The sequence below is a fragment of the Rana temporaria genome, chromosome 4 (genome assembly GCF_905171775.1).
Source record: "Rana temporaria chromosome 4, aRanTem1.1, whole genome shotgun sequence".
Lineage (NCBI taxonomy): Eukaryota > Metazoa > Chordata > Amphibia > Anura > Ranidae > Rana > Rana temporaria.
In genome coordinates this window covers 166,140,934-166,154,249 of record NC_053492.1, presented here as the reverse complement: position 1 = coordinate 166,154,249, position 13,316 = coordinate 166,140,934, and the positions used below count along the sequence as shown (strand labels likewise).

Sequence of the window (13,316 nt, the reverse complement as noted above, 5' to 3'; positions counted from 1 at the left end):
GGAGTGAACGCTTTACCACCACAGCTTGTTGCTGGGGAGAGGGGCCAACTGCCCCGGCTCCCTGGAACTCCACTTCCGTGGTGACTGGCATCTGTACCTCTCCCCTCTCTTCAGTTGGTGCTGCTGTGACTTCTGCTGCTGCAGCACCTCTTTGCTGTAGCCAAGTGGCATCCACAGCCGCTATAACCCGGTCTATGATCTCCGGTGGAAGATTAGGTCCATACTGTGCCAGTCCACGTCTAACAGCCCGGTCAAAAAACTCTTCCTCGGGTGTCCTGTCTGTTATGCTGGGCCTTTCTGTTATGCTGGGCCTTTCAGCTCTATCCATTTGGACAAGCTCTGTAATAATGTCCCTTCTCTTACGGTTGCTGGCCGATCTGACCCGGCTCTCCAGTAAGTCCTTGAGGGAAGAGAGCTTCAGCCGTTCATACAGCGTCTCCATTGTCCTGTGTCCTTGTAGCAGTCCTTCTGGCTATGGAATTATCCCACTGCTGCCACCAATTGTAACTGTCACCACCGTTTACGACCTTCCATCAACCCACGACAGCTCATCTGACACACAGACAAACCAACAGGACCCGATCCATATCAATTCCCCAGAAAATGAGACTGACCGCTCTATTCTCTGCTTCAAAAATGTATGAACTCACTTTTAATCGTTTCTTAGCTTGCTTATATGCCGTACAACAGGTTACAGAAATCACAGGAACAATCAAACTGTCCACCCCCCTCATCACACCATGGGGGGCTTCATTCACATTCTTTTACATAATGATATTCAGAGTTAATTATCCCCTAGACGTTACGTCTCCGACAAGTACATTCCACACATAAACAGTATATATCATGAGGGGTCTAGGAGCCAGGCTGACTCAGTTTCAATCCACAGAAGCAGTCTTAGTTAGCATCTCAACAACCTCACACAATGGAAGGTCTTCCAGAAGCCTGACTCAATTAACAACTCACTAGCCAGGGCTAATCATAGAAATGAGTCACTATTGACTGGTTGGGTCACAATTAACCAACAACTTGCAATATCTCAAGATCCTGCAATATGAACTATCAGTAATGTCCCCTGTCCTGTAATTTAGGATATAATTTCTCAGTCACCCTATGGCCCTATTGGACATAAGGTGACCCTAGACATAAGAGTTATTAATGACGCTGGCACAGGAGTACCCCTCATCCTTCCAAAGTCTCTGTTTGTCCCAGATCATCCCGTTACAGAAAGTTTTTAGGACTTTATAGGGATCTGGTCTAAATAAGGTTGAGAACCATTGGTTTGGTAAATAAAGACCACTATGTGGGGATTATTTAGATAGCTTTCAAGCTAGTACATTTTTTAATTGTGGAAGGAAACTTGAAAAGACAGAGCAACCCACACAGGGATAACATGCAGATGCAAGCAGGATATTAATCTTGATATTGATAATGTTTCTATTTATATAAAATGGAGAAAAATCTACACATACATATTAATTATGTTTTGAATGACTGCAGGTACCTTCAGCTTGTTGAACATAGATGCTCTGGAGGATACTTTGGAAATTAGCAAACCGGATTTAATTATAAATCCTGACAAATACTTTGGAGAAAAGACAGAAGATAAATGTCCTAAAGTTGTGGAAGCCCCTACATTCTCAGAAAGTAAGTATTAATAACTTTTCTATAGTAATACTGGAGTGTTTTTGGTGCAGGAACTTAATTTCAACATTTTCAAGCTGGACTTGAAACATGTCTGCTTTTATTTATCTCCATTGCATGGTGGATTGGTGGGACTAGCAGTGGATAAATATAGCATTGTTTTCCCCTACTTTTAGACTCACATGAAGTGGCAAATATTGAGATTCTGGCATAATAAAGATATGTTTTTGTGTTCTTTCCTTGAAGCTCACAAGAAAGGTCAAGAACAAAACATTTCTGGCAAGATCAACAGGACTTTTCTGTGTTTGCAAAAAATGTTCTTGGCCTGAAAGTTAAAAAGGAATGCAGCCATTACATCTAAGGCCAGGTGATGCTATACTGTATGTACAGTATATGTATATATCTATACAATGAAAATCTATAATGTAATGACTGCTCACCATAAAATAACCACCCACCTAATACTGAATAGGTATCCCTTTTACAATCAAAACAGCTCTAACCCATCAAGGCATGGATTCCACTAGACCGCTGATGGTATGCTGTGGTATCTGCCACCCAGCCAACAAAAGAAAATCCTTTACCCAGTAGGATGAAAGGTGTGGCCTCCATGGCCTGCTCTTGTTTTTCCAGCACATCCAACAGATGCTCAATTGGAGTAAGATCTGGAGAATTTGGAGGTCAAATCAACACATTGGGGAAATCTCTGTGGCCCAGTTCTGATGCCCTTGTGTCCATTTTAAGCACTTTTGGGGTAGACACAGGTCAGCATGGGCATCCTCATCAGTCTGCGGTCCCATTCGAAACAAACTATGATGAAATGTGTGTTCTGAGACCTCTCTATTGGAAACAGCCATAGGCATGTGCACAGGGTGTGCCAGGTGTGTACAGGCACACCCTAATCACCCTGTGTAGCACAGATTCCCTCTACTGCCATGGCTCCCATCTTTCCCCCTGCAGCGCTGCCAGCTTCCCTCCACTCCAATCGGCTGTTGCTGCTGCGATGTTTTAGGAGTGGGGAAGGGGCCAGTAAATATGTAATTTACCGGCCCCTTCCCTTTCTGAATGAACCTTGTGAGCGATCAGTAGTGTGTGTTTGGACTTTGGGGTGCACACCCTAATGCAATAGGCTGCGCACATCTAAGGAACCAGCACTAACTTTCTCAGCAATCTGAGCTATAGTAGCTCTACTATTGGATTGGACTAAACAGGCCTGCCTTCACTTTCCACGTGAATCAGTGAGGCTTGGCCACTCATGAACCTGTCACTGGTTTTCCACTTTTACTTCCTTGGACCACTATTGGTAGGTCCTAACCAATGCAGGCTCAGAACATCCCACAAGAGCTGCAGTTTTGGAGTTGCTTTGACAGTACAATTTGGTCCTTGTCAGAGTAGCTCAAATCCTTACGCTTGCCCATTTTGTCTGCTTTTTAGCACATCAACTTAACCACTTGCTGACCGCCCACAATATACAGATGAAACTCGAAAAATTTGAATATCGTGCAAAAGTTAATTTATTTCACTAATGCAACTTAAAAGGTGAAACTAATATATGAGATAGTTCAAGCTGTGATTTGTCATAATTGTGACGATTATAGCTTACAGCTCATGAAAACTCCAAATCCACAATCTCGGAATATTTGAATATTACATGAAATCAATAAAACAAGGATTGTACATAGAATAATATCGAACCTCTGAAAAGTAGAAGCATGCATATGTACTCAGTACTTGGTTTGGGCCCCTTTTGCAGCAATTACTGCCTCAATGCGACGTGGCATGGAAGCTATCAGCCTGTGGCACTGCTAGGGTGTTATGGAAGACCAGAATGCTTCAATAGCGGCCTTCAGCTCTTCTGCATTGTTCGGTCTCATATCTCTCATCTTTCTCTTGGCAATTCCCCATAGGTTCTCTATGGGGTTCCGGTCAGGCGAGTTTGCCAATCAAGCACAGTAATCCCACGGTCATTGAAACAGGTTTTGGTGCTTTTGGCACTGTGGGCAGGTGACTAAACCCACAACAGTAAAATCAGTCTCTTTTGATGTCAGGAAGTGACGAAACGCGTCAGTGGACTCGCCCGTCACGTACACTTGCGCTCCCTGCGAAGTGATTGCGGTGTCTGCAAGGAGCGCTTCCTCTTGGACGGCTGATACTGGTGATAGCGCCCTCTTGGATCACAATTTTATGCTTGTTGTTATTTATCAAATGTAAGCAGTTATTTTTAAGAGGTGTTCTGTTGTATGGGGAGTTTTGACATAATAAACAGGATTACGCTATGTGCAAAAAAAAAAAGAAACAGGTTTTGGTGCTTTTGGCAGTGTGGGCAGGTGCCAAGTCCTGCTGGAAAATGAAGTCAGCATCCCCATAGAGCTCGTCTGTGGAAGAAAGCTTGAAGTGCTCCAAATTCTCCTGGTAGACGGCTGCGATGACCCCGGACTTAATGAAGCACAGTGGACCAACACCAGCAGATGACATCCCCAAATCAACACAGACTGTGGAAACTTCAAAAAAATGTTTCCCTAAATAGCTTCCTTTACCTTAGTGCAGTCCTTCTTCACTTACCTCATCCTTTGATTTTGCTTTTTAATGTCCTTATTTCTTCTGAGAAATCCTCACTTCCTGTTCTTCTGTCTGTAACTCCACACAGTAATGCAAGGCTTTCTCCCTGGTGTGGAGAAAGCCTCTTGAGGTGGGAGGGGGCGAGCAGGAGTGTCAGGACGCCCTCTAACACACAGCTCCTTTTTTTATCTGCAAAGTAGAGAGTGTCCTGACACTCCTGCTCGCCCCCTCAAGAGGCTTTCTCCACACCAGGGAGAAAGCCTCACATTACTGTGTTTAGTTACACACAGAAGAACAGGAAGTGAGGATTTCTCAGAAGAAATAATGACATTTAAAAGCAAAATGGAAGAATGGGGTAAGTGAAGGAGGACCGCACTAAGGTAAAGGAAGCTATTTAGGGAAACATTTTTTTTACCTTTACAACCCCTTTACCAGAAGTGTCAGTTTCCACTCCTGGCTGTGCTGTCTGGCAGAGGTGTATAGGTCACACGTTGCTGGATAGAATTACAAATCTTTGACTTGTATAACAATTCAAGAAAAATAACTTTATTGAACACCTAGAACCTAGAACATACAAAAACTCGCTATCTACAGTAACTAATCAAATCATAATTGGCCAATTATTACAAAACCCAACCATGGCAGCTGCAGAAATTGTGTGAGCACCCCCCCCCCAAAAAAAAACAGCCTCTCCGCCATATTGATGTTCAAGATTAGATAATTATATGTAACTGAATGTTATTCAGAATTCTTGAAATGATCCTTTGATAGGATGTGTTCCGGGACCAACATGTGGCTGGAAGTCATTCAAAGTTCACTAAGGGATCCTCCAATGAAATATAAAGTAAGACCAACCCACATATAAACAGTGTTGATGGGCCACTACATGTGGCTGAATAGCATTTAAAGTGAACCTTCAGTCATTTTTTCAACTTTCCATCTATTAAATCTTCTGCCCTTGTTATTTCTGCCAGTAAATACCTTATACAACCCACTTCCTGTTTCTTGTCTGGTAATAAGCCTAGGCTTATGACATCATGCACGGCTCTCTTTCACTCTCGTGAGAGTTTGCCAGGAAGAGAGGGAGGATGAGTCATAAGAAGGTAAATGGGAGCTGCAGAGATGGAGGTGTGCCTCTGTGTGTCTGTGTAAATCCAGGAAGTGAACAGGCAGCAGCTTTAGTTGCCCATAATTTAAATGGTTGCAGACAGACTTAGTGGAGGGAGATTTCTGCAGCATATTCGGCAAGTTCAAAATCACAGTATATATAAAATAATATGCAAAGTGGTTGGAGGGAAGCTTCAGAATGACAAATATGTTTTTATTACAAATTATGTGAGCAGACTGCAGTTCCTCTTTAAAGTCTGTGAGGGTGTCCTTTAATGAAATGTGTTGTAGGACCAACCCCCATATAAGAGTTAATTATGGCACATATATCAAGCATAACTGGAAAACTCTCAGGGAGAGGTGGCAATACCATCACGTATAGCCCTTATATAACTTGTGGCATGGCACCCTATACCCTTTGTTGGTAACTAAATCCAAATAGGAAAGTTCATTCAATTGTGTAGTGTGTAACTCATAATTTCCCAGTGTGGGAGCCATCCGTTTTGATCAAGAAAAGTTTCCAAGCCATATAACACCCAAATACATAGAGTAGTACTGAGCCATCTACACTAAGGTGACCAGATTTTTAAAATGAAATCCGGGGAAATATTTTTTTTTTTACTAGTAATGCCGGCAATCAACGACTCTCTGCCCACCGCCGCTGCCGCCCGCCTCACAGCCTGTCAAGTCTTACTCTCCAGGCCCCGGCTACTATTGGGTGGGGAGTGGAGGAAGATCACTCCACCAAGGAAGGCAAGGAGATAAACAGGCAGGCTAGGCTATTGGTCCAGGACTTGAGCCAAGGCAGAAGAACATGCAAGCGGAGCTGAATGAGCATGCACCCGAAACTGAAGAAATATTCCCTCCACTCCAACCAGCACATGATTATCAGAATGGGGCACAGATAATGGAAAAAATACACCCCCCTAAGCTAGTCGGAGTGGCAGAGAGGGTGTAATTCAGATTTTGTTTTCCAATTCTGCACTGACTGTCTTTGAAATTGCCCCAGCCCCTGTTCAAATTCAATCCGGGGACAAAACTGGGGACAGACTTGGTCAGGGGACAGTGTCCTCAACCCGGAAACCGGGGATGTCTGGTCACCCCAAAGTTGTTCTTTAGAGAGTGATGGTCTATTAGTCCATATACAGAGGCGCATGGTCCCTTAAATGGATGGATGAGATAGGGAAGGAGATATCCCAAAAGCTGCCATCATGGGAGCAAGGCTGGAAGCCAATCACATTGGTCCCACCTCCGCCTCCTGGCATTTAGAACCTCCTCGGGGAGGGGAGCTGGAAGGGGTTAATGTTTTACATACAGTAGATATTTCTGCCAGAGAGGCCAGCCTCAAGTGATCAAGGAGTAAAGGACCAAAGTTCCACTTTAAGGCCCAGATCCACGAAGAAGTTATGTCAGCGTATCTATTGATACGCCACGTAACTTCTCGGATGCTCCGGCGAATCTTTGTTTGGAAACAAAAAAAAAGATGCGCCTGAAGCTGGGCTAGATCCGACTGACGTACGTCTTAGTACGCCGTCGGATCTAAGGTACATATTTATGCTGGCAGCTAGGTGGCGCTTCCGTTGATTAACGCGTCGAGTATGCAAATTAGCTAGATGCGCCAATCCACAAACGTACGTCCGCCCGACACATTTTTTTACGTCGTTTACGTAAGGCTTTTTTCGGCGTAACGTTACCCCTGCTCTATGAGGCGTACGCAATGTTAAGTATGGACGTCGGGCCAGCATCTAATTTTCCGTCGTGTACGTCGTTTGCATAAAACGTTCGCGAATAAGGCTTTGCGTAAATTACGTTCACGTCGAAAGCATTGACTATTTCGAGCATGCGCACTGGGATACCCCCACGGACGGCGCATGCGCCGTTAAAAAAAACGTCATTTACGCGGGGTCAAGTAGAATTAACATAAAACACGCCCACGTCTTTGTCATTTGAATTCCGCGCCCTTACGCCGTCACAGTTACGCTACGCTACATAACTTACGGCGCAAATTCTTTGTGGATACTGAAAATACGCTGGAAGTCTGAGATACGCTACGCCGGGATAATATATGCGCCGAGGTACGTGGATCTGGGCCCCAGTGTGATTTAGCTGCTTGCTTGGAGTTCAGCTTTAATACTTTTATATATGTTCTAGAACTACAATTTTCAGTTTTTCAGCCGCTATTGACATTGTCTGCCACCAGCCTCCTCCTGCCTCTGTGGAAGAGAGATGGTTAGTGCTGTTGCAATTAGGAGAAGCAGACAGAAATGATTTACCAATTCCAAACTAGTTGTAAGACTCACATCTCTCACAAAGGGATTTCAATGAAGGACTGTGGTTGTCTACGGCATTGATAAAAAGGTGACATGAACACAACTATTTGTATGGTTTATAAGGCAATGATGAAAAGGCTGTAGTGCCTATTATTCCTAACAGCACAACCTATGCTGCCCATGCACAATGCAACAATGTGACATATTCAAGTCCTCACTGTGACAGCTGAGCTGAGAAGTTAGTGATCGAACAGCAACAAGTGATAAAGATTGGTAGTGTCAGCCGCAGAAAACTTCCAGTATGTTGGAAAATTGGTCAAGTCATTTTTAATGCAGACACTACAAGACAGCAAAAACTAAGTGACAGATTGCTTTTAAAAGTTAATGACAGCGCGTCGGCTCTAACAGCTTAGTCTATGATAATGAAGCTTGCATGTTTCACTCCCCTCCCCGAACAGAGGGGGCTCTTGCTTGTTATTGAATTCAATTTTCTATATATTCTACACTGATAACTTGTTGCAGAAGAAGATTAATTAATATAGTACTTTTCTCCCTGGAGGATCAAAGTGTTTTACGCGCTGTTTGGGCAGATGGTGAGGTAGCCACAGTAGATTATCCTTTTAAAGGGAAATTATACACAGGAGCCAATCGACCTACCAGCATGTCTTTGGAGTGTGGGAGGAAACCCCCATAACCTTATGGAGAACATGCAAACTCCATGCAGATGGACCAGGACTTAAAGTGGTTGTAAAGGCACAAGGGGCCAGATTCAGGTACAGCGGGCGTATCTGTGCGGCGGCGTAACGTATCCGATTTACGTTACACCGCCGCAAGTTTTTCAGGCAAGTGCTTTATTCACAAAGCACTTGCCTGTAATGTTGCGGCGGCGTAGCGTAAATCACCCGGCGGAATTCAAATTCGGCAGGTAGGGGGCGTGTATCATTTAAATGAAGCGCTTCGCCGCGCCAAACGAACTGCGCATGCGCCGTCCCTAAAATATCCCAGTGTGCATTGCTCAAAATGACGTCGCAAGGACGTCATTGGTTTCGACGTGAACGTAAATGACGTCCAGCCCCATTCACGGACGACTTACGCAAACGACGTAACTTTTTAAAATTTCGACGCGGGAACGACGGCCATACTTAACATTGGCTGCGCCTCATATAGCAGGGGCAACTATACGCTGGGAAAAGCCTAACATAAACGTTGTAACTTTACTGCGTCGGCCGCGCGTACGTTCAGGAATTTGCGTATCTAGCTAGTTTGCATACTCAACGCGGAAATCGACGGAAGCGCCACCTAGCGGGAAAAAAAATTGCAGTTTAGATCCGACGGCGTAAGAGACTTACGCCTGTCGGATCTAAAGGATATCTATGCGTAACTGATTCTAAGAATCAGTCGCATAGATACGAGGGGCCAGATTAGGACTTACGACGGTGTACATGGCGCTGCGCCGTCGTAAGTCCTTTCTGAATCTGGCCCACGTTTTTTTACCTTCATACATTATCTGCATGAAGTTAAAAAGCCTTCTGTGTACAGCAGACCCCCAAGCCCCCCTAATACTAACCTGAGCCCCATCTTGATCCAGCAATGTCCACGAGAGCCTTCCCTCTCCAGGAACTTGCACTCCTGATTGGCTTTTGGCATTGGCTCCCGCTGCTGTCAATCACAGTCATTGAGCCATTTAGGAGACAGAGGAGGCGGGGCCGAGTCACAACTCCATATGTGAATGGACACACATAGCCACAGCTCAGGAGTGCGCCTGCTTGGGTGCACCCAGAGCAAGTTGTTGCTCTGGGGGCACCCCGGCATGAGGGAGGAGCCAGGAGCGACAGCGTGGGACCTGATAACAGGAGGATCCGGGCTGCTCTGTGCAAAACCATTACACAGAGTAGGTAAGTATAACACAACAGTTATTTTTATTTTATTTTTAAAGCAAGGTTTTAAAGTCGCTTTAAACTGAGGAAGAAGTGCTAACCCCTAAGCCACCGTGCTGTCCTTTGCAGTAAAAGTAATACCTCTCTGTGAACCCTCTAAATATTCCTCTGAAGTACAACAGACAGCAATATCTGGTGGTTTCTTTACGTAACCGCTTCCTGGCTGCCATATGTATACAGTATATACGTCTTCGTTGGAAAGCAGTAATAACAGGATCATGGTTGCAGATGCAGTCATGATCCAGGTATCATTTTTTAGAGCTGGCAATGGGCTTTCTTGTAGAAGTGATCTGAGCAGCCCGATCATTTCTACAGGGTGTAGCAGGGGGCGCCCACATCTGCATGCCAACATTCCCCAGAACTCCAATGCAATCAGGGAGCCCTTATCACTGCTTTTGTGCTCTGTGCTGGCAGAGCTGAGTAACAGCCTAGCTCATTAGCATCTGTGTCCTTATACAGTAGTTTTTTAATATTGCACTTAGAGGCACATATATATATATATATATATATATATATATATATATATAATGAGAATGAACCATTAAGAGTGAAAAAAAAAATGAAAATAAAAGGTACATTTATTTTCTTGGGTTGGCTCTAGGTTGCAGAATCGCCCTGACCTTCCCATTGTACCTTCCCATAGGCTTACAGCTGCCAGCATGGGGAAAACTTTTTCATACTAAAAAGGGGTTTAGTCACCTGCTAGCCCTCGTTTCACTCCAATTTAAATGGATTAAAGGAAATACAAAATGTAGCGAACACAAGCGACCCCAACTTTTCTTTTTAATACTTAATGCGGACCTTCAGTCTTTTTTTAAACTTTCCATCTATCAAATCTTCCGCCGTTGTTGTTTTAACTTGGGATAGTGAAACATTTTTTTTACTGCCAGTACAGCCCACTTCCTGTTTCTTGTCTGGTAAAAAGCCTAGGCCTATGACATCATGCACAGCTCTCTCTCTAACTATCGTGAGCGTTTGCCAGGAAAGGAAGGGGGATGAGTCATAGGAGGGCCAATGAGAGCTGCAGGGCTGCAAAGCTGGAGGTATGCCTTTGTGTGTCTGTGTAAATCCAGGACGTGAACAGGCAACAGATTCAGCTGCCCACAGTTAAAATGGATGCAGCCAGACTCGGTGGAGGGAGATTTCTGCAGCATATTTGGTAAGTACAGAATCACAGTGGGGTGGATTCAGTAAGCAATTGCGTCTGCGTATCCATAGTTACGCAGCGCAATTGCTTAGTTGCGCCGGCGTAACGACTTTTCTGTATTCAGAAAGCTCGTTACGCCGACTGCAGCCTAAGATATGACTGGCATAAGGCTCTTATGCCGTCGTATCGTAGGCTGCATTCTTACGATGGCCGCTAGGTGGCGTTCCCATAGTGGTCAGCGTAGAGTATGCAAATTGCATACTCACACCGATTCACAACCGTACACGCGCCCTGCGTACACATTTTACGTCGTTTGCGTTCGTCGGGTTCCGCGTAAGGCTGCTCCTGCTATTAGCAGGGGCAGCCAATGCTAAGTTTACCCGTCGTTCCCGCGTTGCGATGTTTGAAAATTACGTTGTTTGCGTAAGTGAATCGTGAATGGTGCTGGACGCCATTTACGTTCACGTTAAAGCAAATGACGTCCTTGCGACGTCATTTGCCGCAATGCATGTCGGGAAAGTTTCCCGACGGAGCATGCGCACTACATTCGGTGCGGGAACGCGCCTAATTAAAAATGATCCACGCCCCCTACGGAGCGTATGCCGGACATTTTTACTGAGCGCCCACGCAAATTACGGAGCTACTGCTTCGTGAATGAAGCGTAGCGCAGGTAATTTACGGAGGCGCAGCGTAAAAACGGTACGCTGCGCCTCCGTAGTAGTGCGCGCCCCTACCTGAATCCACCCCAGTATATATAAAATAATATACAAAGTGGTTGGAGAGAAGCTTCAGAATGGCAAAGATGTTTTTATTACAAATTATGTGAGCAGACTGTAGTTCCTCTTTAACGTTGCAATAAAACTTTTAACTAACTCAGTCTATATATATATATATACACAATTCAGAACAACAGGTTTCAGAAGAAAGGATTATTGTGGTAAAACTTGCAGTCTCGGTGATCATTAGAAGAACAAAGAGTTCTCTGATCTTTAGATCTAATTGACAAAACATCAGCCTTTGTGTAGCTGGATTATTGGAAAATCCACGATTTTTGTAAAAGTCATGTAAATGAGGATTCACGTCTTTCTAAATCCTGCATATAAGTGTTTATATTACAATACATTGTGAAATATGTATCAGGATCAGTGGACTGAAAGTACACAGCATCTGTAGGTAGTGACTGAAAGATTCTTCTCATTTGTGTTTTGCTCCTGCCCTTGGTCTTATAAGAATGTCACATTGCCTAAGATAACAGCGAGAGGGGATAACAATGTAAAACTGGGTCACTTTAGCAATCGTCAGTGTTAATAAAGACTTTTTGGATACTTGCCAGCCACATGAATAATGTAAATGTGATTCTATCACCATTCTAGCACTGAAAGCTGTGTTTGACGAGGGGAGCCTCTTCCCAAGAGAAATTTTGGAACGTGAACTAAAAGCAAAACAACTAAGTGACAGAATGTTTCCAGAGCCCAGGATAAAGAGAAACAAGAAAGCAGCAAGACAAAAAGAGAAATAACAGTCTGACAGGCGCAAACTGATTTGTGGGTAATTTACTAAAAACTGTAAATAAAATATTTCCATCAAACCAATTGGCTGTGTGTGACTGTAGTATTTTTTTTATTTTTTTTATGTAAACCCTAACAATTAACTTCTCTTATGTAGCGCTACCCCTTCAGGAGCCACTGGTTGATTTGGAATCGGCATATTAAGGCTGCATTCACACCTGAATGCGGCGTATGTTACTGCGATTTGCCGCGACAAATTGCGGCGTTTTGTCCCGCGATTTGCCGCGGCAAAACGCGGCATTTTTTAAGCCTAAACATACGCCGGAGGGTTGCTTAACATTGTCGGCTATGCCGAACGCCAAAAGCCGCCTGAAAAAAAGGTCCGGGACTTGTTTTGAGCTTCAGGCGTACGGCGTTTCGGCGTTCGGCGTGGAGATGTGAACCATCTCCATAGCCGACAATGTTAAATCACCCCTCCAGCGTATTGCAGGCTGCAATAGCGTCGCGCTACAGGCGACAATAAGGTGTGAATGGAGCCTAAGTTACCTCTAATCGTTATCTAGGGTGATAGTAGTGAGTAGAGCAGTAAACGAATGTCCAATCAGCGAAATAGGTTTTCTGAATGCTTTATTTCTCGGCCCAACACGACCAACATCAACATGAGGCAGGATAGGAAAGGCAGATGAAGCAGAGAACCCCGCGGTATCAGGCTTTGATGAAGAAGAAAGCAATCCTGCTCTCAGTAATAGTAGCACAGCCCGTCGCCACTCCAGCCCGAGTGGGCGAAGTGCCCCCGGACAGGCCCCTGCCACAGGCCCGGCAGCCGAAGCGTCACTCCAAGGATGCTGGGAGGAGCAGGTCTCTGCCACAGACCTGGCTCTGATGGAGCCTCTGCCACAGGCCTAGAACTTGGATGAGCTAAATAGTTGAGCTTATCCTCCCAGTAAATTTGCACCAGGGTCACCGGTTGACAGTGGAAGTGTACCTGTCAACGTCCCGGCCCCCAGATCCCTGATGGTTCACCCAAGCCCCCCTGGACAACCAGCCTCCGGGCTCCCCTCAAGCCGATCCCCCACTGAACGGCACACAGCACGGGATCTCCCCAGTAGAAGGGGGACCCAGTCAGTCACTGGGGCCCCTTTGT

At 44.9% G+C, this 13,316-nt stretch overlaps 1 protein-coding gene across 2 annotated transcripts in view; it reads left to right on the top strand.

Moving 5' to 3' along the window:
- The window catches only part of WDR49 (WD repeat domain 49), a 173,336-nt gene extending 161,080 nt beyond the window's left edge, over positions 1-12,256 (top strand). For both annotated transcript variants that reach the window (XM_040349306.1, XM_040349305.1), the window contains 2 exons: positions 1,501-1,647; positions 12,038-12,256. In XM_040349306.1, coding sequence (XP_040205240.1) covers positions 1,501-1,647; positions 12,038-12,183 — 293 coding nt within the window. In that variant the 3' untranslated portion in view covers positions 12,184-12,256. The remainder of the gene's footprint in view (positions 1-1,500; positions 1,648-12,037) is intronic.
- The last annotated feature ends 1,060 nt before the right edge of the window (positions 12,257-13,316 follow it).